The sequence below is a fragment of the Somniosus microcephalus genome, chromosome 13 (assembly GCF_052327205.1).
Source record: "Somniosus microcephalus isolate GS21.2 chromosome 13, FLI_Smic_1.0, whole genome shotgun sequence".
Lineage (NCBI taxonomy): Eukaryota > Metazoa > Chordata > Chondrichthyes > Squaliformes > Somniosidae > Somniosus > Somniosus microcephalus.
In genome coordinates this window covers 177,713,167-177,740,302 of record NC_140999.1, presented here as the reverse complement: position 1 = coordinate 177,740,302, position 27,136 = coordinate 177,713,167, and the positions used below count along the sequence as shown (strand labels likewise).

At 41.9% G+C, this 27,136-nt stretch overlaps 2 protein-coding genes across 7 annotated transcripts in view; both read right to left on the bottom strand.

Annotated features, from left to right (window-relative positions):
• LOC147108819 (nuclear receptor coactivator 3-like) overlaps positions 1 to 9,320 on the bottom strand; it is a 199,456-nt gene extending 190,136 nt beyond the window's left edge. For 3 of the 5 annotated variants that reach the window (XM_086005700.1, XM_086005705.1, XM_086005704.1), the window contains exon 1: positions 9,160 to 9,320. The gene's annotated coding sequence lies outside the window, so the exon portion shown is untranslated. Of the gene's footprint in view, positions 1 to 6,469; positions 8,353 to 9,159 lie in introns of those variants that run through there. The other 2 variants (XM_086005703.1, XM_086005701.1) reach the window with 2 other exon arrangements.
• An 11,817-nt stretch (positions 9,321 to 21,137) lies between these two features.
• LOC147108818 (translocating chain-associated membrane protein 1-like 1) overlaps positions 21,138 to 27,136 on the bottom strand; it is a 126,404-nt gene continuing 120,405 nt past the window's right edge. The window contains exons 11-12 of one of the 2 annotated variants that reach the window (XR_015080671.1): positions 25,606 to 26,044; positions 21,138 to 21,627 (exon numbers count right to left, since the gene is read on the bottom strand). Coding sequence is in view for 1 of the 2 variants with exons in the window: in XM_086005699.1 (XP_085861825.1) it covers positions 25,971 to 26,044 (74 nt within the window). In the remaining variant the exon portion in view is untranslated. Of the gene's footprint in view, positions 21,628 to 21,689; positions 26,045 to 27,136 lie in introns of those variants that run through there. The other variant, XM_086005699.1, reaches the window with a different exon arrangement.

The window sequence follows — 27,136 nt, the reverse complement described above, 5'->3', positions numbered from 1 at the left end:
TGGTACATCGGCGAGACCATGCAGACACTGCGACAACGGATGAACGGACACCGCGCAACAATCGCCAGGCAGGAGTGTTCCCTCCCAGTCGGGGAACACTTCAGCAGTCAAGGACATTCAGCCTCCGATCTTCGGGTAAGCATTCTCCAAGGCGGCCTTCGAGACACACGACAACGCAAAATCGTCGAGCAGAAACTGATAGCCAAGTTCCGCACCCATGAGGACGGCCTCAACCAAGATCTTGGGTTCACGTCACGCTACATGTAACCCCACCCGACGTAGGGTCATCCAGACTCGAGTCGTCGTTGACTTGTTCTCCACACAGATGCGGCCGGACCTGCTGTGATTTCCAGCAAAAAAAATGTTTTTTGTCTGTTTTTTTGTTTTTCATACAGACCCCAGCATCTGCAACATTTGACCCCTTGTGACCCCACCTCATTGTTCTTTGATGTAATGTTTTCCTGACTGACCTGTTTGGACACCATTCACACCTTTGATTGCTGTGATTATCTCTCTGCCGAGGTGTGATAAATGGCAGTTAGAAAGACTACCTGTAAACATCTGACATTATTCTCTGACTATATAAGCTGTGTTTTTATGCATCTCTCCACTTCACCTGACGAAGGAGCAGCGCTCCGAAAGCTTGTGATTTCAAATAAAGCTGTTGGACTATAACCTGGTGTTGTGTGATTTCTTACATATTCCCAATGGACAGTCCTTTCCAACTCTGGTATTTTTCCACTCCTTTCCCTTTGTTTCTCTCTCACACCTGGCAGCTATCTCTTGCCCTGCCAGTACACTTCTCACCTAATCTCAGCCTATTACCATCTCGTCTAGCTTCGTATACCTTTTATTGTCTCTTTCACTTCTTTTGTCCGATCGCAGCCCTGCCTTCGATCTATTTTCTTTTCTTTCCAGTTTTGAAGAAGGGTTTGACCCAAAATGTCAACCCAAATTTCTCTCCACGGATGTTGCCTGACCTGCTGAGTTTTTCCAGCATTTTCTGTTGTTACTACAAATTAATTGGAGGGTTAGGAACAACTATGATTACATGTAAAAGAAATACTTGAATTTACATAGCTCCTTTCACAACCTCAGGACATCCCAAAACACTTTACAGCCAATGAAGTACTCCTGAAGTGTAGTCACTGTTGTAATGTAAGAAACAAATAGAAGAGTACAGCACAGTTCACAGTCCCAAGAAACAGGTGAGCAAAACATGATTTTCCCCACTCATGCAATAGGGTAAAGCAGGAGACAAAATGATCAAAGATATGGGGTAGCATCACTTTACCAGGATGTCAGAATATTAGTTCTATCCTGTATTGCACTATTGATCTTGGTTAGTGATATACAGGCAAACAGAACTCAGTAAAAACACATGGATGATCATTCAAAAAGTGTCTTTAAAATCGGAGGTATGGGACTTCTCATCTCGTGAGGTCGCTTTATAAAATCTTAGTGATATTCAAGAAGTATTACAAACCACAGAATAAACATTAAAAACTAGAATAGATTACTTTTTGTTCTTTTTCCTCAAAATATTTCAGTGAAAGAGCACTTTATTATTTTTATATCTGCTCATTTCCCCCCCCCCCCCCCCAAATACACAATTTTATTGTTGGCACTTACAACCAGTTGAATTCCTATAAACAACGCTTCCAGTCTGTCGCAAAAATATTTGGGAGTTCTGGATTGCAAGTGTTCATCAACACTGGGCACCATCCATAACGCTTTACTCCAAATTGTAGATGGATTCCAAGCCATTATTAAATTGTACGAGCCAACAGAAACTTAATTGTATCATTAGGGTAGACAATAGTTGTAAATGTACTTCTCTAGGACAAGTCAGGAGCATTGTCATAAACCAAGTGCTGTATCCTGGTAGGGTTTCATAGTTTAGAATTTAACACACGGTTGCAATTATGTATCAATAGCAGGGTTTTTTCCTCTCTCTGATAATGTCACTTGCATTTATATAGCACCTTATCATATTGAAACATCGTAAAGTGCTTCCCACAAATCATTATTTTTCTTGAAGTGCATTGACCATTGTTATGGCACCTTTTCTGCTCGTCAGTCTGTTAAATTCATGAAATTTGGACTATTAACTTAACAGACATGTGAAACAAAATCTTGTTTTTTGTAAGCAACATCTGAAGATCAAGAACTTATTGTAACCATTACAATAAAGGATGTTGTGCTCCTGTGTAGATGTAAGCGCACGATGCACTTGCTTGTACACTAAGAGTTCGAAGTGTCCATATCCCATTTATATGACCCCATGATGATCTAATGTTGTAGGGGCAGTTGCTCCAGTGTTTCCTTCCAGTCTCTAAATTTGCCCAGCAGTACAAATGGGGCAGATTTAGAATACAGAAATTAAGTTTCACAGTATTAATGGGATATTTGCTTCTCTTCCTCCTTCATATGGGACCACAGAATGGTGTGAGCCTAGGAATACAAAGCTCACCGTATGCTAATTAAAGATGAAGTCCAAGACATAAAATAGACTGAATGGCCACTGCCTGGGTCACTCCATTAACTGTTTTAAGGGCTATAGTAGCAATACTATTAATTAATGCAGTCTTTTGTTTTTGAGATACAGCCTTGTTCTGACCCAAAATAACTTGAGGCATAATGGAGTTATTTGAATACTTTATGGGAAAAATAGATACCCAATAAAAATAAAATGGCATCACATTAGGTTAATCAAGCACCTTACACAAAGCACCTTCTATACAGAAACTTGAAAGTTAAAGTGATGCTTTGACAATAGTAGATTACTGTACTAGGGCTGTATTTAAAAAAACTTTCCCCCTTTCCCAAAAGGTTTTTGAAGCCTCAACCCCAATCTCAGGTGCACAGGACAGAAAGAAGCGTTCATAAGTAAGTACCAGTCAGAACGTCTCATTCAAGGGAAATTGAAATGTTACAATGATCCAGTAACATTTCTTTTTTTGGGGGTGGGAAGGGGGGTAGTAGTTTGATGATGGGATGGTGTTGGGGACTTTTACCACACATCGACCCTCTGTTATACGGAGCTGGTGAGTTCCAAATGTCTGTTACCAACCAATTATCTCCTTCACAAATTTTCTTTGTAAAGTAAAATATCATAATAAATTGGCAGCTTCCCAAAATGGACCCCAATCCAGCCTTAAAAACCCTCTTGTTTTACTCCAATTAGAAAAATCCTATTCCTTGGACAAATACGACCTCAGACTCATTTAAATAATAAAGACCAAAGTTTATCAACCTTACATGGGGGGGGGGGGGGGGGGGGGGGGAAGAAGTGATAATCAACAGAGAGAAATTAAATAAATTGCTTTTAGCCATTTGGCTAATGGTAGCTTAAATCATTTAGTAGTTTTTGCAGCTGAGGACAACTCCTGGATTTTTTAATGCATATCAGCCCTATCCCACATGTTCAACCCCAATTTCGCTGAAGCAGCAATTCTCCATGCAGTTTTCTTTACACCGTCAGCCTATTTACACAGCTAAGCAGATTAAATATTTGCTCAACAAGACCTACAATGGCCCTATGCAAAGCTCAAACACTAACAAAATAACTACACATATCCAACATCAGCGTGCATCTCATTACCTGATCTAAAACTAGGTAACGGGTTCCATGATCTGTTTTCAGGATCTTTGACTGCAAAGTGAAATTCAATTCCCATGTACGGCGCAGCACTCGGCCTCGTTAGATGCCTTCATCTTTTACAAAAGTTCTGCCCACCTATAAAAAATTAACTAATTGAAATTGTATTTTATCTGCACCAGTGGAGTGAGATGTGCTGTATAGTAAAAAGAATGTTCAAATCTTTATTCCAAAAATGTTGTCTGCATATTTCAAATGAATCTCTCATTATATAAGTTTGCATCTTAATAGTTTAAGTTCAATATATAATACATACAAATCTACCAAATTAATTAGCATTGTATATTTTGGTTGGGGAAAAATAATAAAAATAAGGTGGGCAAGTGATCCAAGTTCTTGCTACTTAACAGTCAGCCATGAAGCAACATTAACTGCAACCTAAGGGCACCTCCCCACCCCTTCTCCCAAGAAACTGTGAATGGAGGGGGGAAAATGCATAATGTCCGTGGACACAGGATGTGAGGACTATATCCTGGGTGCCTACAACTTTAGTCAGAAGTAAACCATAATCAGTTTAACTGAAATAGAACCTGTTAAACTGCATGGATTCTGAACCAGAGACTTCAATTTAAACTTGATATAAAAATATCCTAAATTTAAGAAACTATGCCCTTCCCTCCAAAAATATAGATTGACCTTAGTTTATGGTAAGTTGTCCCATCTACTAAAAGCTCTTCAACAGCAACTGCCAATTTGGATAGAAGAGGAAAAGCAGCTCAGACAAAGCAAACGATTGCAAACTAGATGTTAAGATCTGGCGTGCACTGCCTGAAAGGGTGGTGAAAGCAGATTCAATAGTAATTTTCAAAAGGGAACTGGATATACACTTGAAAGGAAACATTTGCAGGGCTATGGGGAAGAGCAGGGGAGTGGGGCTAATTGGATGGCTCGTTCAAAGAGCAGCACAGGCACAATGGGCCGAATGGCCTCATTCTGCACTGTACAATTCTATGATTCTAGATATTTTGGAAGCAATAAACCTGGTCATTTCAGAAAACTGAGCAACTAATTTTTAGGTTAAAAAGACAAATATCCTTAATGCTATCTTATCATATTCACATAACCAACAAAGCATAGTAGCCCCACAAGTCACACAACACTGCTTCACTGAAACAAAACACACTTCTGTTGTACATTTTTAAACCCTACTGTGTATACGTTACATAATGTTCAAATTGTGCAGCGACTTGTAAACAGATTTGTGCATGTGCAGGGAGCAGGTATACTGTGCTCCTTCTCTTCAAAGCTACAAAATTGTTATAAATAGCATTACAAGTAATCGTGGAAAACTAATATGTCGAATACAATGCAGCACACATACACAGCGTATACTGCAAACAGATTATTTTTCATGTATGTACATTATATGACAGATTCATTGTTCAGTAAAACAAATCCCTCTTACTGTACCTGCTGTAGCACACTGCAGAAATTCAGATACACTTGTGCATAATCTGTTATGGAGGACATATTAAGTCAACCATTTCACAGGCTCGCACTTATTTTTAAATGCCAGAGAACAGTACATAAGTGTGAAGCAACCCATTGAAGGAAACAGGAGAAAATAGTTTACAAAATGGGGGCTGAGATGAGAAAGGTGCAGAATTAATGTTCACCAACTGCTCATTTAGCTTTAATAGCCACAAAAATTGTAATTTTTTAATGTTAAAATGGCTACAATGATATTAAAATGTACTAAATACTGCTTATTTCACAATATTCTGCCAAACTAAAATCTGTTTCTATTTTGGTGGTGAAATACTATTGCATTTCTTAAAGGGTTAAATTAAATGTTTTGGCATGGCCACTGCCAACTGTACATGAAAAATAAATGCAATATTCGTCAGTCAGATGCTAAACATTAAGTTTTAATAACTCAGACAGACCTAGTTGCCATAATAAAAACTTTTATACAGATATAATGGAGCAACACAAAATATTCTAGAAAAAAAACATGCCCGTCAATGCTGTATTGTTATTTAAAAGTCTCTTGTTTTGCACTGTAAAATTGTGCCTAGAACCCATCCCACAAGACGTCAATATTCATCGATGTGAATCATCCTATCTTATAAATAGAACACACTTGTACAAATTTGTAAAAAAAAAGGTCAGAGCCTATCAAAAATATGTTTCCAGCACCCACGTGGCTGCAGATACTGTAGCCCAGCTAGCTCTTCTAACTGCCTCTGATAGTAACTGCAGTCAAACTAAACACTACGCGAGGTCATCTGGTGCTGTTGCTATAACAACATCCTTGGCTGTTCCAGACTGACGCAAGAATTGTGTCGAAGTTGCAGTCAGCCGGTGGCTTGACCCAGAGTCTTTAACAACATCTGGGGGGGGGGATAGGGGAAAAACTGACCACCGCCTCCTTAACCTGCACACAAAAATGTACAGACGTTCCCAAACAAAAACAGTCGGGCTAGAGGAAGAACTCCTTCTGCAAAGTGTTTTAGCAGCCACCATTTAAAAATAAACGCACACTCCGTCTCAGACTATCTACAGTGCCAGTCATGGAAGCGGTTATCAAAAATTGTAATAAAACTGTTTTATAGTTTTGTGCAGACATTTTAATAGATGCACTACTGACACCTGAAACATGGAAACGAAATCATTTTTTCCTCCTGCAAGTATTTAAAAAAATGCCACAGCAAGTGTCCTGTGGAAAGGAAGGCAAGTTGTTCCAATCAAGGACAGGTAAGTATTGCATTCCAAATTTTGGCACTCCTCGGCACGCATATTTCACAAGCATTCACATCAAGTCTAGTAAGTCTAATCTGATGTCTAAATTGGAATGTTCCTGCCTACCTCCCATTTTGTCCCCTCACTTCTTGGTATAAAGGACACAGCAAGAGACATTGTGTTCGGTTCAAATCAACGCCATCACGAACATTTATCGTCATCTAAATAGGTTTTTGACCCCAAGTGTAGAATAGTTCAGTACCTTATTTTTTTAAACTGGCCAAACCAGAAAAGAGGCTTAATGTCAGATGAGGGTTTTAAAGAGACATTGTGCACGGAAATACTGCACACTCCAGAATACCAAACAGTTAGCTCAGCATTTTTATGAAAAATAGCTCCAGGCTCTTCGAACAGGCCTGCCAATAATGGCATCCAAACAAGATGTAGATGTCAGACCCACCAGTACGTTAGCAGCTGTCCATCAACAGGGTCTCAACAGACACACCAATGACAGCGGCTTAAGAGTGCGATCAGCAAACAAGCCAATAGCAGAAGTCTCTCAGCAAGCTGTCACCAGACTCGGCGACAGCACAGGAGCCTATCCGACTGCTGCCTGCACAGCCACAATTAGAAGCAAGCCATCAAGGAACTGTCACGTTGAATTATCCTGCTCAACAAACAACGCTGTGCTCTTCTAATGCACAAGGTGCAGGTATAATCACCGATTTAAAATTAAAACCATTCGGCTACTACGACAGCCGCCAGAAATTACAACCGAATCCAATAAATAATCGTCACAACCCAATTAGTTTTTTTTTTAAATTACAAAAAACATATATTGCAACAAATCATACTCGCGACCTTCTGAGCAAATCTTCCAAAAATAACATGCAAGTAATGTATGTGTTTTAGGCACATATGCATCACAGTGCAAAATGTTTTTTTTTCTGTCAGCAAGCACATAACTACATCGGCTTTACGTGGGCTCCATACGTAGTAAAATTCTAAACGTTCAGAATATAACATTCGAGCAAACTTATTCTTAATGATTACTGTAGACAATATTTTGGATACTCTTGGCATAGCTGTAAATATTCTGCCTATAAAAGTGATTTTCAAACTTTTCTGTGCGAGAGACCACTTACAAATATTGACACACTCTCGTACTAATCTCTTAGACAGGGTCAGCTACCCCCAAGGAAAAAGTAGCATACAGAAAATAGAAATATCACGCTAGTAAATCAACAAGTAGAGAAATACCGAAATCTGAAGCGATGGACAGCGATGACCTTGGAGATTCCCTGGGAGCCCCTCGGACAACTTGGGGACTAAAATCCACAGTTTGAAAACCTATGCTCCACAATGATTTACTCCATTTGCTGGGGATATTTTCAAAAGTGTGCACCTCATCTCTTTCCCTGATTCAGCAATGGGTAAATGGGCCGTACTGTGTTGATTAGGAGCACCCCAGGTTCAATTCCTGGTCTATTCTGTGTTCTCAGCCAGGGCAGAACTGGCTTCAGCAGCATCAGGGTCAAGATAGTGTGAATAAAAAGAGGATTCTCACTCCTAATTGATATCTAGCAACCTTATTCAAAAAGCAGAGGGGCCGATGTGGACACTTTTACCCTCACAGACCAACGCCACCCCTTTCCTCCTTAACACTCACTGTCTGAGTGAGTGTCCTGACCTGGCAAATAACCATTTGAACATAAAGACGATAAGCCACCAGTACCCGTGGTACCGTACCCAACATGAGTCATTTAATGACAACTAGGGTAAAGGAAAAAATGCAGACAAAAGCCTTAAAAAAATACATCTACAAATGATACCAACGTTAAGACTTTAAATGCGCACTGGACTGCACAGAAACGTGAAAACTGCCAGTGAACATGCTACTAAAAGTAAAGACATTAGGATAAAGCTGTTCTAGTTACAGCCTCTCAGAGCTAAGCCCGAATATACTAATTTGGAAAAAAGCATATTCATAAACAACAAAAGCTCCAAGCATATTCAGAACTAAGTTTTTAAATCGTGGTGAAACATTTAATGGGCAAATCCTCCCCCCCCCCATACACACACACATTTCCTTTCACTGTCAGAAATAAGTTTTTAAATTTTAAACATTTAATGGGCAAGTCCTCCCTCCCCCCCCCACACACACACACATATACATAAAAAAATATATACACACACACATACATTTCACTATACATTACAGGCATGCACAAGGAGCTGGGTAAGGGAGGGAGGATGAAAAGACGCAACTATTTTTTTTTTAAAATGCAACATAAAATAATACCATTTAAAATTGACAGCACAATGAAATCAATCTCTCTGTCCCACAAACTAATGACAAGGGACAAAATGCTATGGCGACAGGTTGGTTGATTGACGGGGGCGGCGGCCAATGGGAAGGCAGGAGAGAACCAATGGGCGAGGGGGGGCGGGACCAGCGCTGCCAAGTTCGGCCTCAGTAATTAAGTTGTCCCGGACCAAGATTTCACGAAGAGAGAGAGAGGGAAGCGCGGAGGCGCCGGCCTGACACAGGGTGCGGGGAGGCGGCACACCTCCCGACGGCCTGGGCGTGTGTAAAGTGCAGGCCCGGCATGAACAGGTTAGTTTTTGAGGGCCGCTCGCACGTTAACTTCACTGCGGGACGGAGCTGAAGGCGCGTCGAGAGGGAGAGGGAGGAGGAGAAGGAGGGGCAAAGGCTTCCCCACAAAGAGGTGGAGAGCCGGGGAGGGGGGTTAAAATAAATAAAACCCTCCTCTCTCCGGCTCACCCAACCATCCCCGCTTTCAACACCCACTTACCGCGCTGGCTGTTACTCGGAGGCACATTCCAGTATCCTGACCTTCGTTTGCCTAAATAAGCCGAGTAAAAGCGCCGCCATGTTGCTCCTTGTTTATTTAAATCTCGAACACTCCCAGGGAGGGAGGAGGGGTGCTCACTGCGCATGCTCGCCCGGGGCCCCCGCCTGGCCTGCTGGGAGTTGTAGTCCGGCTGGCGGGCATCAGGTGTGCAGGTGACCCAAACAACATTAGAAACATAGAAGATAGGAGCAGGAGTAGGCCATTCGGCCCCTCGAGCCTGCTCCACCATTCAATGAGATCATGGCTGATCATCCAAACTCAGTACCCTGTTCCTGCCTTCTCTCCATATCCCTTGATCCCTTTAGCCTTAAGAAATATATCTAACTCCTTCTTGAATATATTTAATGAATTGGCCTCAACTGCCTTCTGTGGTAGAGAATTCTACAGGTTCACCACTCTTGGTGAAGAATCTCGGTGAAGAAATTCCTCCTCATCTCTGTCCTAAATGGCTTACCCCTTATCCTTAGACTGTGACCCCTGGTTCTGGACTCCCACACTATCGGGAACATCCTTCCTGCATCTAGTCTGACTAGTCCTGTTAGAATTTTATAAGTTTCAATGAGATCCCCTCTCATTCTTCTAAACTCCAGCGAGTATAAGCCCAATCGACCCAATCTCTCCTCATACGTCATTCCAGTGGGCACCGCAGGGGACTGGAGTGCATCGTCACCCCGGCCAACCACATTTTAATTTAATGTGTTAAGTTTCATTTAATGTATTCTTGTTAAGTTACAGTTTATTCCTTTATTGATCACACCAAAAGAGTACAACAAATTTGATCAAAGTTTTCAAGATATTAAGGGGGACCAGATTGGGGTAGATAGAGAGAAACTATTTCCGCTGGTTGGGGATTCTAGGACTAGGGGGGGACCTAGGCTAAAAAAATTAGAGCCAGGAGTGAAATTAGGAAACACTTCTACACACAAAGGGTGGTAGAAGTTTGGAACTCTCTACCACAAGCGGCAATTGATGCTAGATCAATGGTTAATTTTAAATCGGAGATTGATAGCTTTCTGCTAACCAAAGGTATTAAGGGATATGGGCCAAAGGCGGTTAGATGGAGTTGGGTCGCAGATCAGCCTTGATCTCATTGAATGGCGGAACAGGCTCGAGGGGCTGAATGGCTTCCTGGTCCTGTGTTAACAACCACCGGACGTCCCAAAGCGCTTTACAGCCAATTAAGTACTTTTTTTTTGAAGTGTAGTCACTGTTGTAATGTAGGAAATGTGACAGTCAATTTGCGCACAGTAAGCTCTCACAAACAGCAATGTGATAATGACCAGATACATTTTTTTTTTAGTGATGTTGATTGAGTTAATAAATATTGGCCAGGTCACTGCGGATAACTCCCCCTGCTCTTCTTCGAAATAGTGCCATGGGTTCTTTTACATAATAGGGGACTCTACAACAAGGGAGCATAACCATAACATTAGTTCTGACGAAAGGTCATCAACCTGAAACGTTAACTCTGTTTCTTTCTCCACAGATGCTGCCTGACCACCTGAGTATTTCCAGTATTTTCTGTTTTTTATTTTATACCATAAAATTAGAGCTAAGTTGTTAAGGAGTGATGTCAGGAAGCGTTTCCTCACACAAGGTATAGTAGAAATCTAGAACTCTCGCTCCCAAAAAGCTGTTGAGATTGGGGGTCAATTGAAAATTTCAAAACTGAGATTGATAGATTTTTGTTAGGCAAGGCTACTAAGCGTTAAGGAGTCAAGGCGGTAGATGGAGTTAGGATATAGATCAGCTGTGATCTAATTGAATGGTGCAACAGGCTCAAGGGCCTACCCCGAGAGAGCAGACGGGGCCTCGGTTTAACATCTCATCTGAAAGACAGCACCTACTACAATGCAGCACTTCCTCAGTACTGCACTGGAGTGTCAGCCTAGATTTTTGTGTTCGAGTCTTTGGAGTGGGACTCGAACCCACAACCTTCTGACTCAGAGGCGAGGGTGCTACCAACTGAGCCACTGGCTGACACTCCCATGGAGGGAGGGGTAAGGGGGATCTCGCATTCAGTACTTGGGTGATGGAGGGAGGGAGGTGGGGTGACTGTAGTGAGGGAAAAATATAATGTGCATGGCGTTAATTGCAAGGTTGCATTCCTGTGCAAGGCAAAATAAAACTGCAAATCTGTAATAAAAAAGGAAAATGCTTGAAATGTGCAACAGGTCAGCCAGCATCTATATTAGAGAAAAGGCAGGTTATGACATTTTAGTTGTGTACCCTTCATCAGAATTCAATTATTAGGGTACATGGAAGTTTTAAGTGTAGATAACTAGTTGCATTCAATGTGAAAATTGAGTATAGAATCTACAACAGCTCTATGTTGGTGTTTATAATCCACACAATCCTCCTCCCACTCTGCCCCCATATCTCTATTCCCTTCTCCTGCATTTATGGACGGCATTTATTTAAAGGAGTCAGGTATATTCAGTGCGAAGCATTGGATATACAATAAATTGTGGGCAGGGAATTGGGACAATGATATCAGGTATACCAGGCATTCAATGCAGTGACAGTACATAAAGTATACAGGTGGCATTCGGGACATTGCCACTGGATGGTATATAGAGCATTCAGTATAGGGAATTGGGTATAGAGAGAGAGCATTCAGTATATAGAACCAGATACACAGTGCAGTAACAGGATATACTGGAAATATGGTATAATCAGGACAATGCCATCAGTTACCTGCAGTATTTAGTGCAGGGAATAAGCATAGTGCCTTCATATATATTGGACAGTGGCATAAATTCTACAAATCATTCAGTGCAGGTATACAGGTGGCATTCAGGTCATTGTGTATACAGGGTTTTCAGTACAGCAGTAGTGCCATCATGTATACAGGTCAACCCTTGAGAGTCCATCCAGTTGCAAAAGATAATTACCAGAACCTTCAAACAGGATTGCTGCCCTTGCTATATAATGGAATAGTGTATGGCATAAGGAGAACTAAATTGGAGGGCCAGAAATAACCTAGATGAGTAGCAGGAATTTGTATCAAATAAAGATTGAGTTTGTGTAAAAATTCATTGTCTTTTTAATGACTCAACAATAAAGGACTGATTCCAACAAACCTGGATTAAGAATTCATTATTTATAAATTTCACTTCAAGTAGGCATTGTGGAGCTGAGAAGAGAGTTAAAAAGATTACTCCCAAAACTGAGCTTGGTTTGTTTGCATGTATTACTCTCAAGATGTGTTTTTATTTAAGTGACAGGTTAACAATTGTTATTTTGATCCTGCAATACTCAGATTCTATTTTTGAACAGAAGTGTTCTATTTAAATGCAGGAAGTACTGTGTATAACATGATATCACAATCATCCCAGTATTGTTTGCTCTCTTCAATGAATCACAGATCTCATAAAATAATTAAACTATAAATATTAAAATCATCATTACAGGGAAATAACTATATGTGATATTAATGAAATACACATCTTAGGAACTGTGTGGAGGAAATGCACATGAAATTCTAGCCTCATAATTCACTCATCCCTTATTACTCACTGATTTATGGAGTCTAGTGTTACTTGTTCCCCCTCCCCACCTATATACTACCTCTACTGATTAAGCATCCTACAAATATAAACCAGAACCTCTATTAAGCTGATTCCCAAGTTGATACAAAGAAGACATTAGTCCCAAGATCTCACAACTTCTTAGAAACTATCTGGAACATTGCCAAAGAATTTTCAAATTCACCATTGTAATATCAGAAAGCTTCAACCTAAATTTGAGTGTAATCTCAAATCAAAGAAACCCTCTCTAACCGAGACAGAGATCACTCTGTTGATGGGAGCACCAGCTGTTCCTATGATGTCACCATAGTAATAGAAATTGAATTATTAAATTTGCAGCATGCATCTGTGTTGGTGATCTGATAATACAAATGTCAGATGGTTCACTTCTGACATGTGACAAGAAGGTTGTGAACCACCATGATTGAAATTGTAAGCTGAAGAGAGTGCAATGAGTGGCAGTCCTATGGAATTACAGAGCAAAACAGAGAGATACAGCATGAAAGATCAAGACCATAATAGCCAGGCTAAATATGAGATGGAAAAATAGGACTCTGTATAGACTAGTTTAAAGCCATTTATTTAATATGTCTAAATATCTACGTAGCATGTAAGTGTAATTCTATAGAAACAGGCCTCATTAAATTTGGGCATTTAGAATAGAGACAGACATCTCCATTTTCCTAAGGAATCTACTACATCTCTCTCAGTTCCCTCCTCCCCATACTGAACCACCATTGCTCCTCTGACCACACCATGCCCATTGCCCCCTTCCTCTTCTATAGTGGTTCAGGAATGCGAACAGGGATATTTTTAGCTTTAATCTCCTTTTCACATGAATGTTTCCACTTGCCATGCATGGATTTTCAAGTGCTAAAAGGTTGGGACTATTTTAATTCCAAGCAAACGGTGTGGTTCAGAACTGAGTAACAATGTATAATTATTATTTTATTAGGGTAAGTCTAAATTCCAAGAGATGATTTGGTAAGTACATTATTCAACTGGAATTTCACTCTAAAGTGTGCTCCAACATGCTCTGTCCTTTTCTGTCACGGATCTGCAGCAGCATTCAATAAAGTATTGTTTGTGCTCCCTACTTTTGATTTAAGAATGTCAGAAGATTATCTGAGGTCCTATGCTTAACCCTCCACAGTTAATTTAAAAAATGGCCCTGAAATTAAAGAATGGGGTAATAAACCTACACCTGCTCTTAATCGGGTTATGTGCATTTCTGTTCTTTGCAATTTAGTACAGGCATTAACAGGGTTAATTTAATACCAGTATTTTATGTTATGGTAATCTCCCATAGTGCATTTCAAAGCCTGTATTTAAAAAAAATGCTCGGGCGTACGTGCAGTGCCTCGAAAAATGCGCACTGGTCTGTGGAAGAATGTGGGCGGCTGTGTCTGGAACTGGGAGGGGAGGTGGGGGTGGGAGCACTTGCGTGTCAGTGGTGCGTTTAAAAGTGTGTGTAAAATCGCACGGACCAATGCTTATTCCTGATACAGTGCGCAGGTTGGCGGTGGAGAATGGGCGAGGGGCGGTCATCGACCTGGATTTAAAGCGCACACACACGCCCTCTGCTGCACTGTGTGTGGGTCTTTATACCCCCAGATTTCTTACGGGACCTTTCACCCAGGAGTTTTTCCTCCAGCTTTTTGCCAGACCTGTGGAATTTCCTGTAAGACCTGGGTCTCCACAGGTGCCAGTCTCCCTCCAGCAGTAAAATAAAGAAATACTTAAGATTTAAAAATCCTATTATTATACTGATAAATTAGGAGCTAGTTAACCCGCCCCCTCCAAAAAAAATATGGATTCGTATGTACTGCCAGTAAGAAACAACTTTCCCCTAATAATGCAATATTAGTGCAACTTTATTGGAGAAAGGTAATATAAATATATTCATGCCGAAGAGAGAGCTTCAGCAGAAGAACTGCAGGCCTGGCAGGAGATTCAGGACTCTCCAAGAGAGGCTTCACTTAGATTGCGGGAGAGGGTTGTATTACCACTCAGCATATGGAATACTTTTTGTTTCCTATTTTCTTTGTCTTGATAATAGTGTCCATTCGTTGTCCTGTAGGTTGAAAGAGACCCCCTTTCCAAATGGAGTCTGGTCTTAATTGTTCTGCCGAGTGAAAGTGAAACTGCTTTTAAAAAAAAGACAGCGCGATTATAGAGCAGTTTCCTTGTCGCTGAGCAGTATGGGCTAGCTAAGCATCCATTAATAACGCGCTCTCCTGTAAACCCAGAGCGACTTAACAATTGGAGACAGAGATTGGGGGCCGGAACATTAATCTGAATTGCACCAGCCCACTTTAAGCATTCACATTTATGATGAATGTTTCGCGGTTTAACATATATTTGGGTTTTATACTTTGTTCTTCTCTGGTGACTGAAAATTCCAGGAATGCTTAATTCACAGTATTTTTTAAAAAGTGCATATAGAAAGGTGTTACATTTGGCTGCACATTAAAGCGAAGGGCGAAGCTGACAATATCAGGACCATAACATTTCTGTACTTCAGGTTGCCCTGACAATTGGCCTTAAATTCAACCTCAAAAGAGGACGCATAGGTCCGTGCAATGTATAGTACAACAACAACTTACATTTATATAGTGCCTTTAACATAGTCAAACGTCCCAAGGTGCTTCACAGGAGCGTAATCAATCAGACAAAAATTGACACTGAGCTAAAAGCGGCAACTTTAGGACAGATGACCAAAAGCTTGGTCAAAAAGGAAGGTTTTAAGAAGAGATAGGTGGAGGCAGAGAGGGAGGGAATTCTAGGGCTTAGAGTTGGAGGAACACAGAGTTCTCAGAGGATTGTAGGACTGGAGGACGTTACAGAGACAGGGAGGGGGGAGGCCATGAAGGGATTTGAATATGAGGGTGAGAATTTTAAAATCAAGATGTTCGGGGACCGGGAGCCAATGTAGGTCATCGAGCAGAGGTAATGGGTGAATGGGATGTTGCGAGTTAGGATACTGGCAGCAAAGTTTTGGATGTGCTTAAGTTTATTGAGGGAGGAAGACGACACAAAGCTGGGTGGGCGTGTGTGCTGTGAGGAGAATGCAGAGAAACTCCAGTATGATTTGGACAGGTTGGGTGATTGGGGAGATGCATGGCAAACGCAGTATAATGTGGATAAAGGTGAGGTTATCCACTTCGGTGGCAAAAACAGGAAGACAGATTATTATCTGAACGACAATAGATTGGGAAAAGGGGAAGTGCAACGAGACCTGGGTGTCCTTGTGCACCAGTCGCTGAAGGTAAGCATGCAGATGCAGCAGGCGGTTAAGAAGGCAAATGGTATGTTAGCCTTCATAGCGAGGGGATTCGATTACAGGAGCAAGGATGTCTTGCTGCAGTTGTACAGGGCCTTGGTGAGATCACACCTTGAGTATTGTGTGCAGTTTTGGTCACCTTATCTGAGGAAGGATGTTCTTGCCATGGAGGGAGTGCAGCGAAGATTCACCAGACTGATACCTGGGATGGCAGGAATGACGTATGAAGAGAGATTGGGTCGATTAGACTTATACTCGCTGGAGTTTAGAAGAATGAGAGGGGATCTCATTGAAACTTATAAAATTCTAACAGGACTAGACAGACTAGATGCAGGATGTTCCCGATGGCGTGGCAGTCCAGAAGCAGGGGTCAGTCTAAGGATAAGCCATTTATGACTGAGATGAGGAAGAATTTCTTCACCCAGAGAGTGGTGAACCTGTGGAATTCTCTACCACAGAAGACAGTTGAGGCCAATTCATTAAATATATTCAAGAAGGAGTTAGATATATTTCTTGAGGTTAAAGGGATATGGGGTAAAAGCAGGGACAGGGTACTGAATTTGGATGATCAGCCATGATCTCATTAAATGGCGGAACAGGCTCGAGGGGCCGAATGGCCTGCTCCTGCTCCTATCTTCTATGTTTCTATGAAGATGGGAGGCCAACCAGGATATCATTGCAATAGTCAAGTCTGGAGGTACTAAAGCATGATAAGGCTTTCAGTAGCAGATGGGCAGAGGCGCAGGGGGAGACGGGCAATATTACGGAGGTTACACCTTCGCAACCAGCAGAGAGAAGAAATTTTCATCCCATCAGTCTAAGCTGGGTTCAAACTTAAGTACCAGAGAGAAAAGGACACGTTTTAACCCACTGTACTGGCCACTCTTGCAACTGGGCTTTTTATCAAATCATTTTTAGTCTTGTAATTAAAGAGGGATTGTAAGCTCCCTTGATGACTTACCCTGACACTGGAATATGAATCCAGCCCAAACTGATGGGATAAAAATGCCATCTCTCTGCTGGCTGCAAGGCTACCAGTATAATATACATGGCAGTGAACTGTGCTCCATAGGTGAATCATTTTAAATGGGCCAGATCTTGCTGGAAAAATAACTGCGATGTTAATGTACAAATGGGTCAACAAGTTCAGGGAATAAAGAGATACCCCAGAATCGCCAGAACTTGCTGGTCAATTTACACTGCTCCGCCATTTGCTTTGCACAAACGGCATCTCACCCTTACAGACTCCCCATTATTTTTTAAAAACTTGCTGGATTTGCACATTAATTGCAATAGATTGGGAGAAGGGGAAGTGCACAGAGACCTGGGTGTTCTTGTGCACCAGTCGCTGAAGGTAAGCATGCAGGTGCAGCAGGTGGTTAAGAAGGCAAATGGTATGTAGGCCTTCGTAGCAAGAGGGTTCGAGTACAAGAACAAGGATGTCTTGCTGCAGTTGTACAGGGCCTTGGTGAGACCGCACCTTGAGTATTGTGTGCAGTTTTGGTCGCCTTACCCGAGGAAGGATGTTCTTGCCATGGAAGGAGTGCAGCAAAGATTCACCAGGCTGATACCTGGGATGGCAGGAATGACGTATGAGGATTGTGTCGATTGGGCTTATACTCACTGGAGTTTAGAAGATTGAGAGGGAATCTCATCGAAACCTATAAAATTCTGTCAGGCCTGGACAGACTAGATGCAGGAAGGATGTTTCTGATGGCCGGGGAGTCCAGAACCAGGGGTCATAGTCTAAGGATAAGGGGTAAGCCATTTAGGACTGAAATGAGGAGGAATTTCTTCACCCAGAGAGTGGTGAACCTGTGGAATTCTCTGCCACAGAGGGCGGTGGAGGCCAGTTCATTAAGTATATTCAAGAAAGAGTTGGATATATTTCTTAAGGCTAAAGGGATCAAGGGATATGGGGAGAAGGCAGGGACAGGGTACTGAATTTGGATGATCAGCCATGATCTCATTGAATGGCGGAGCAGGCTCAAAGGGCCGAATGGCCTACTCCTACTCCTATCTTCTATGTTTCTATGTAAGCAGCACAGAAAGTTAAGTCTGTTAATTAAGAATGGAAGTACCCTTTTAACAAAGTGATAATTGTTAATGCAATGCTAATCAACCTCTCTGGCCCTAAAAAGGAACAATTTAAATAGTTCAGTCTCATTCCTGCATGTAGTCAGAAATCTTTTAAATGTCAAATTTAAAATGTTTAAAGTTTTTTTTTTTTTACTTTTCCTGTCTCTATTCGCTCTCTCTTAATCCTACCTTCCCTCTTTATTTCTCTTTCTGTATGTGAATTGACTCTAATTCACCCTCCTGCTCCATCGTTCCTGTTTCTTTCTCAATTCTTAAATCTCATTAAGGAGCTAAACTGCTGGTCCCGCTGTTCACCGAGATCTCAGGCGCCCCGTTGCCCTCGCCACATCATTATCAGCTTGCACTTCCAGCAAGTTACAGGGGGAAACATTTTTGAGCTGAAGGGCACAGAAAAAGGTCTAACAAATGGCAAAATGTCCCACTCCAGCAAGATCCAGCCCAATGTTGTGAATGTCACAGTAGCTTCACGTCTCTCCTAATGCTAATAGGATTCAAAATTTGTAACATTGCTATGCAGTGGACTAGAGTTACACTATATCTAGTGTATAGCCTGAATGGTGTGAGATTGCTACCTGTTGTGATACACAGACCAGAAAGGTCCCATGGTTGACCTCTGATCTCTGCTATCATTCAAAGCAGCAGCAAAAGGCACTGCAACTCGTCTCAGTGACCCTGGGCTAGCAGAGAGTGGAAATCAACCACGGTTTCTGTTCCAGATCACTAGTTAATCTGTTGAAAGGTTGGGATATAATGTGGCATGAGCCAAGGCTGTAGGATTGCAGAGACCCAAAATGATTATTGTAGATTACAGCCTAAAACTTCCTCTTATGCTGTTTCCCTGGATTTTCCACCAATCTCCTGCCAAAGTTATGACAGTTATGAAGTCATTTGGCTCATCAATATTTTTTCTTCTTTCCTTCAGTTTTGGATTTTTTTAAATTTACTTTTCTGCATTCCACTTTCTTTGAATTCATTTATTCTTTTCTATTTATTCAAATTTCTCTTTGACAAACTTCCTTCAAAATTATCACTTCTCACTTCTGCACCCAACTTCTGCAAGTGTAATTTTTGACTCCTTGTGAACAATGCTGCAGATCTGCTGGTATGAGTTTATGTAGCACCTGATTCTGGCCACTGGGTGGTGTTCTGTAAAATCTGAGTGGCCTGTTGCAGTTCTTGGCGACTCCAGCAACAGAATAAAACTGGGAGGGCCAATTTTAACGGGCCTGTAGCAGTCCTAAAATAGCTGAGCTGCATTCACCGCCTTGTTACCCCCTCCAATCCAGCCTGCCACTGGGGTAGCCCAGGTACCCACCTGAATCAGGCAGGAGCCTCATTACTGCCTGCAAGTCAGGGGCCTATGACCTCCATATGACCTAGGGTTGCCAACCCTCCCAGATTTCCAGGAGCCTCCCGGAATTGAGGATTGCTCTCCCAGGTGCTGCTGCTAATAACCTGGGAGGAAAGTACTTTGTATTCGCAATTCACGTAACTATGCAGTCTGTACTTGCAATTCCCACTCCCACCGGCATACCGGGCGCACAAAGAGCCCGTCTCAGACATTCCTTGCCTCCCATTTCAAGCGGTGGCCTGGAATTTCTTCTTTGCTGGTCCCTCCCAGTCATTGCAACTTTGATGGAATTGCAGCAATGTTACAGTGAGGCAAGAACTGCCGTAAGGAAACTCCCAGCTTGCTTTCTGAGAATTTCAACTCTGTCTGCTAACCAGCCTGCGACTTGTAAAGAACATGTATTTATATTGCGCCTTTCACAACCACAGCACGTCCCAAAACGCTTCATAGACACTTACGAACTTTTGAAGTGTAGTCACTGTTGTAATGTAGGAAATGCGACAGCCAATTTGCACACAGCAAGGTCCCACAAACAACAATGAGAAAATGACTAAATAATGTTTCAGCGATGCTGGTTGAGGGATACATATTGGCCAGGACACTGGGGAGAATTCCCTCCTCTTCTTCAAGTAGTGCCATGGGATCTTTTCTAGCCACCTGTGAGGGCAGACAGAGCCTCGGTTAGACAGAGCCTCGGTTAGACAGCACCGCCCAGTGTAGTAGTTCCCTCGGTGCTGTAATGAATTGTCAGCCCAGATTATATCCTCATTGGATAGTAAATCAGGAATGGAAATCCTAATTCCCCCCTTTTGTTTGTCCATTGACTGCAATGCAGTGTCTGCACTTCAGGCTTATATGAGGAATGGGCAAGCAGAGTAATTTACTTATAGCAAGAAGGAGGAAGCAAGATACTGGAGAGCTTCAACAGGCAGGGGCCCTCAAATCCTTTCAATAAAAGAGGAAATTTGAACTGGATGGCAACGATTTTAAGTATCTACAGCTTCTCGCTGTATAATGGTGGACCTTAGACAAAGGCTCTTAGATATTTGCTTTTAATCATGAGCAGTAGCTTCTTGGATATGCAGAATTATCCCAGTCCACTGCTGTAACAGTCAACGCCTCTACAAGAGGACCTGGTTTCCAGAGCAATAGACTGCCATCTAGGAAAGTTTGTTTATTATCCAGGGAGTTCAGAAATGATTGCAACATTATAAAATCAGTCACAGAATGAAATGAACTCCATCAAAACTGGGATGGGCAATAAATGCTGGCATTGCCAGCGACGCCCTGATCCCATAAATGAATTTAAAAAATGGAGTTGCCAGAAGCAGGCTACCGTTAATGATCTGGACCATATCAAGAGTACTGCAGCACAATCACTGATGAAAATATTGACATTATAATCCGTGTAATCAGCTCTGAAATAGGGTTGCACTGTCCTGTGCAAGGAACCAAGGCCAGACATTCAACTGAAAGATTCTTGGTTCTACAACTGATGGGTTGCTCACAATTTACTAAGTCTGGTCCCGAGATGACCTGGAAGCGGTTGCTCTTTCGGCTGAATGTTACAATAATTATCCAAGAGCTGCAACTGGCAGTTTCTCACTGCAGGCGACCTCTAATCACGACCAAATGTATTTCTTCTCCAGCAATGGATCAACAACAACTTGCATTTATATAGCACCTTTAATAATGTAGTAAAATAACCCAAGGTCCTTCACAGGAGCATTAGCAAACAAAATTTGACACTGAGCAACATGAAGATGATCAAAAGCTTGGTGAAAGAGTATCTTCTTCCAGTGGCAAAGAATCGGACAGTAATGGGTCACAATCTAACTGTTGTGGTTCTTGAGCGGTGGAATGTCCAGCCATATTAATGTAACATTCACAGAGGTTGGCTGGCTATTTATAGTCAAGATGTAGAATTAATGCATTGTTTCCAGTATTGCTCTAATTTGAAACATTTCTACAGGTTGGATTGATGCACCTACATCTAACTGCAAATTACATGTAGATTGAGTATATCTACACACAACTGGTATTTGTTTGCGGGGTATTGAACATGTCTATATGTGGTAGACAATATTTGTTTGTTTAAAAAAAAAGTAGTCTTCCTCCAAAACAAATCTCTGAACCGTCCCATTCTGCAAAGAACACAGAGCACCTTTAGAATTTAAAATGTCAAATTATCAAAGATCACAAGCAATTTAAAATGTTACAGATGAGGCAACAAGTTTATTTTCCAGATTACAGAAATAGTGGTTTTATAACATCAGATTCAAAATGTATGTTCAACTTACAAGACCCTGCCGCCAAACATACACTTACACAGAGAGCTTGGCATTTGAAGGTATGTTTGGATTAGCAACTGAAAGACACGGTACTGTGTTCTACAACCCACAACTGAATATAACAAAATGACAATGTAAAGTTAAATAAAAATCACCTTGAACTATCTTCTCTTGTACCAGTAGAGGAAAAAAAAAAGGCTCCCACTTCCCTGGCCACATATTCATCTGAACACGAAAGCAAATGGACTGGGAACAAGAAACTGTTACAGTTACATTGATTCACAAAATGGATTAGAAAAACAAATCAACTACATTTACATGACTGAGTTTAGAAAGGCTTCTGACATTCAGGACTATCCTCATTTTAACTATAACCAGCTAAGTGGTTATGTTTCATGTCATAACATAATAAAGTTTACGCTGCTGTTTACCCACAGTGCCCCCCTTTTTTAAAAAAAGGACAATTAAATTTATTTATATATACTTGTAAGAAAATAGGCTGGGAAATCTCTGCTCTTTGAGATATCCCTTTGGAGTTTCAGTATTTCCTCATGGATAAGATCAATATTCTGGTCAGCTCTGCCCATCCTGTCAGTCACACAGGATGTCCTGTATCCCTAAAGTACTGATTAAGTACAGAAGCAATCATTTTTTTCCAGTCTACAGAGAAAATGCAATAAAATCTGCATGCATTGTCCATTGTCACAGAGCTGGGGTACTAAAATTAGGCTGGAAACAGTGGTATCACTGTCAGAATGTGAAATGTCCTCAACTCCAAACACACGAGCAGGAGATAGTCTAACAGTATTTTACCTCCCTGTACGCTGATTCTACATGCAACATTCACAGCAGTGGGCAAGGATGAAAGAAACTTGGACTGTGCTCCAATTTAGGCACCAACACATTGTGTTAATCAGTATGCAATAGTGGGATTTACCTCAAACTCTGTTTTAGGAAACAATTCATGGAATTGTTCATAGAAGTTTACAAGCACAATGCAGCTTCCTATTTGTATAGAAAGACAAAACAGGTAAGTTTATTCAACTCAGTGGTTCATTATACAAGTGTGTGTACAGTTAATTTTGTACAAATGGATGGTTGTGTGCTTGGTGATTCAATATAGGTAGATGGGTGTGTGTAGAAGTTTACTTGGCATGTGTATGTGTTTTGTTTACATACACAGTAATATGGCACATGGTCAACATGTCTGTACACACAATGTTTTGATAAAATATGATGCGTATATGCAGTGATTCAGTACAAATGAATCAGTTGTAGGCTTGTATATAAGGCGATTCAGTACGTGAGTATGTGTACACGTGGTGATTTGGCACAGATAATTGGGCAAGTGAGCATGTATACATACATGCTCATTTAGTAAATTTGATGCACACAAATACACTATGGCCCAGAAATTTGGTGGGCTGCGCCACCAGTTAGCGCCCAAAGAGGGCACTTAGTGGGTTTAGCGCCACTGGCCACGCCTCCCGCGAAATTTAGCGGGGCGCTAATGGCGGCGTTAGCTGGTAGCGCTGCGCCGCCACCGATGACGTCATCGGTGTGCGCAGCGCCCTGATCGCCAAATTTGGTAGCGCCCCCCGCTGTAACGCCGGTCGCAATTTGCGACCGGTTCAGGGGGGCCTACCTGCGGCGGTAGAGGCACGGAGCGGCCATTTTTTTTGCTGGCAGCCTGCCAGCACCTCTCCACGCTGCCGTCCCCGACCTCCTGAGCTCCCCCCCCCCCCCACCCCCCCGGCGTTGTGCCGGCTGTCTCCCAAGAGCCCGGCACTTCTCCTCAGTGCCAGGCTCGTTTGCCGGCACTCGCGATTGCCGATCGCACTGCAGCAGGCCCCTCCCCTTTAAGGGGAGGAAGGCCTGCAGTACCGCAGCGCGCCGTGCCACAGCGTGTGGCGCTGCGGCACGCTGTGCTGCGATTTTCAGTTGCAGCGCCCCAAGAGGGATGCGGGGCGCCTTGAGTAGCGCTGCACTTCCGTCTGGGGCGCTGAAACTGAATTTCTGGCGTGCGTTCGCGACTCCTTCCAGGGCGGTACTTCCGGCGCCTTGGCGAGACTGGCGCCACCGAATTTCTAGGCCTATGATTTTAGTATTTTTGTGTACAAGGGATTCTGAAAGACGAATGGGTACATGTACAAGGCTCCATTTAGCAGGGGTTTTGTCAAAACCATGAAACTTCAACATTGGGCATTAGCTCGACCAGGTTTATTGGAGCGCATGGTAGAAACCAAGCCTAAATTAATAAGAGGTACCTTCCCATTACACAACTTTGTCACAGAGTGGGGATCGTTATAAAGTAATATTTGAAGATGCATATAACTTGAACAGGAGCTGTCAGCCAATCACCCAACCACCTTAGTTAAGATGCTCCATAAAGATAACCCACAATAAGGATTTGCTAAACGAGATTGCCCTGAACAAGGAGTCTAACAAAAGAAAATTTCCAAAGAGAATCAGCCTGTTAAAACATTTAATTGCCTCTTATAAGGAAATATTGTGGGGCAAAGCAGGTTCCACAATAAGTGTGTTTAGAAGATAATCTGTTTTAAAATAATTTTTAACTCTGTCATGTAAAATATTATTGGTGACAATTGTCAGTTAGGGCAGGCTGGATCCAGAACCCACATCTTAAAAACAGCAAAACGATTTTTCTTTGATTAAAATAAACAATCATTAAAAATGCTATAAAAACACCAGAAATTAAAGATTTGCTTTTGTTTGAGATGAAAGAATAGACAGTGAAATGGACTAGACATAGTGGTTAAACTTTGATGCCTTTTCATGTTAAGACTACAGAAGTAGACAACATTTGTCAAAGTTAAGGCACAGTCTCCATCATGCATCTATGGGCAAAGCACTATGCTGGCTTAGGCTTGAAGCAACTAAAATGATTGAGAACACACAAACACACAGACAGGAAAAGACCAATTTGCTCACTTAACATAAACTTTAAAAAAAACTCCCCCTTGAAGAACCATTTTGCTGAGTTACAGTATTATTGTAACATGGTTGTTTTTGGCTGGTCATTTTTTACATTTCACATCAAGGACACTTGAATAAAGAACTTTTTGGGGGGGGGGGGGGGGGGAGGGGGAGGGGTAGAGGGATGGCGGCCAAACACATACACACAGTTTCTCTTGAAAAGTCACAAAAGTAAAACAAAACCCCACTTAAAAGTTTGGGGTATAATTGGCAGCATTTATCAATCCTTTAAAAAAAAATCAAATAAATAAAAAAAATCCTCACCCTGTGGTTTGAACAAGCTGGAGGAATTCTGCAGCGAGAGATTAATTACATGTTTAACCAACCTAATAAAAAACAAATTGGAGCCAAAGCCTGTATTTATGGTGTGGACAGCACTCAATGATGTGCCATTGTATCTGCAGGGACATATTGATTAATTCAGGTCAACACATCTTTAGTGCAACACTGGAGACTGCGACACAGTAACCAGCTAGGGTGAGGTTGAGTTCTCTTTCTGGTGCTATGGGAAATACAGTAGTATAAAGAACTCGGTTACATTTTATACTTGAACTTGTGTTCACAGTCAGTTAGGGTCTGGGGTGTTCTTGTACTTCTTTAAATGTAAACAGCACAACAGACTCATTGTTTGGGGGCGGGGGAGGGGAGGGGAGACAATGCAAGAATAAATCAGTGAAGCTGTGATAGGCCCAGTCTCCAGGTAATAAGACAATCTTCATATTTAATTCTGAATACATTGTTAGGACAAAGTCCAAAATTCATGTCTGTTGCACTGGTAACGTGGCCCACAACAGCCTTTGGTAAAGGCATCTGATTGGCTGATTTCTATCTCACCCCAATTACCACAGCCACCTTCCCATCATTTAGGTGTCCTCCAGCCTCCATCCAAAACTGACGAGCAAATAAACTGCAGGCATGCACCCCATCAGAGCTGAGCATGTACCACTCGCGAGGCCTTTTCCAATAGCTGATCTGTTTGGGACAGTAAGACGACAGTGTTTCATACCTCACGGCCATTCATAAGGCTGCAAGAAGAGGAGCCTCTCAACAGGGTCAGCCATCATTTTCTTTGCTCAACTCTGATCAGCAGATAGTGACGAAAGTAGAGTGGTTTAGGGGTGAGACGGGATAGAATAGATTTGTGATTATCACAGTTTTTTTCCCCCTCATAGAAATTTCTCAATTTTTAAAATCCAGCTTCATGAAGCTTTTGTTTTCCTTGCACGTGGTGATGTTCCACTTTCTGTCTTCACTGTTCCATTAGATGCATTAGCTGCAAAAACATTAAAAAAATACAGTAAGATGACAAAAACTTTGTGCAAATAATAAACACCAAAAATAGGGGTGTGGCTCTTACTGATAATTCCCATCAATCCACATTTTTTGAGATTAGATCCATACTTCTGTTTAGAGTAGGGATTGGCTACAGACCTGCCACCCTAATCTTATCCTAGAGACCAAGAGCTTATTAGAGTTTCTCCTCTATTTGATCATTTAGTTGATGTGACTCTGTACTTAGAGGCACTTTCCTCCATGGAAAAACTGGAAGTCATGCTACACCCCTACATGAATGAACCTCAGAACCTGGAGGTGGTCATTTTGCTTCATGTAGGCTGCCAAAAAACAGAATAAGGATAACTGTAAAGTATTAAATTGCAGGAATGGTATGAAAGCTTTGTTTCTCATCAGAGAAATGCAACTAGGGACGTGCACAAATACCATCTAGTATAGGAATAGCATTTAGAAGCAGAACATTACTACAGAAGGGCTGTGAATTTAGAGACAGCATGTAATAAAAACCCTCTGAATTTAGAGGTGATTAATCAGGGATCATAAATCCACAATAATATCACACACAGGCAAAGAGAGCTGGAATCAACTGGTGCAGATTGAAATTAATTTTTCCCCCACTAACTGATACCAGCTCTACCTCACCAACACTTATCTCGACCCCTCCACGGTCTCTAAATTGTCAGACTGCTTGTCCGACATCCAGTTCTGATCAGCAGAAATTTTCTCCAATTTAATATTGGGAAGACTGAAGCCATTGTTTTCGGTTCCTGCCACAAACTCCATTCCCTAGCCATTGACTCCATCCCTCTTAACATCTGTCTGAGGCTGAACCACACTGTTCGCAACCTTGGTGTCATATTTAACCCTGAAATGAGCTCCGACCACATATCCGTGCCATAACTAAGACCACCTATTTCCACCTCCGTAATATCGCCGGTCTACGCCCCGACGCAGCTCATCCGCTGCTGAAACCCTCATCTATGCCTTTATTACCTCTAGACTTCACTATTCCAACGCACTCCTGCATGGCCTCCCACATTCTATCATACGTAAACTTGAGGTCATCCAAAAC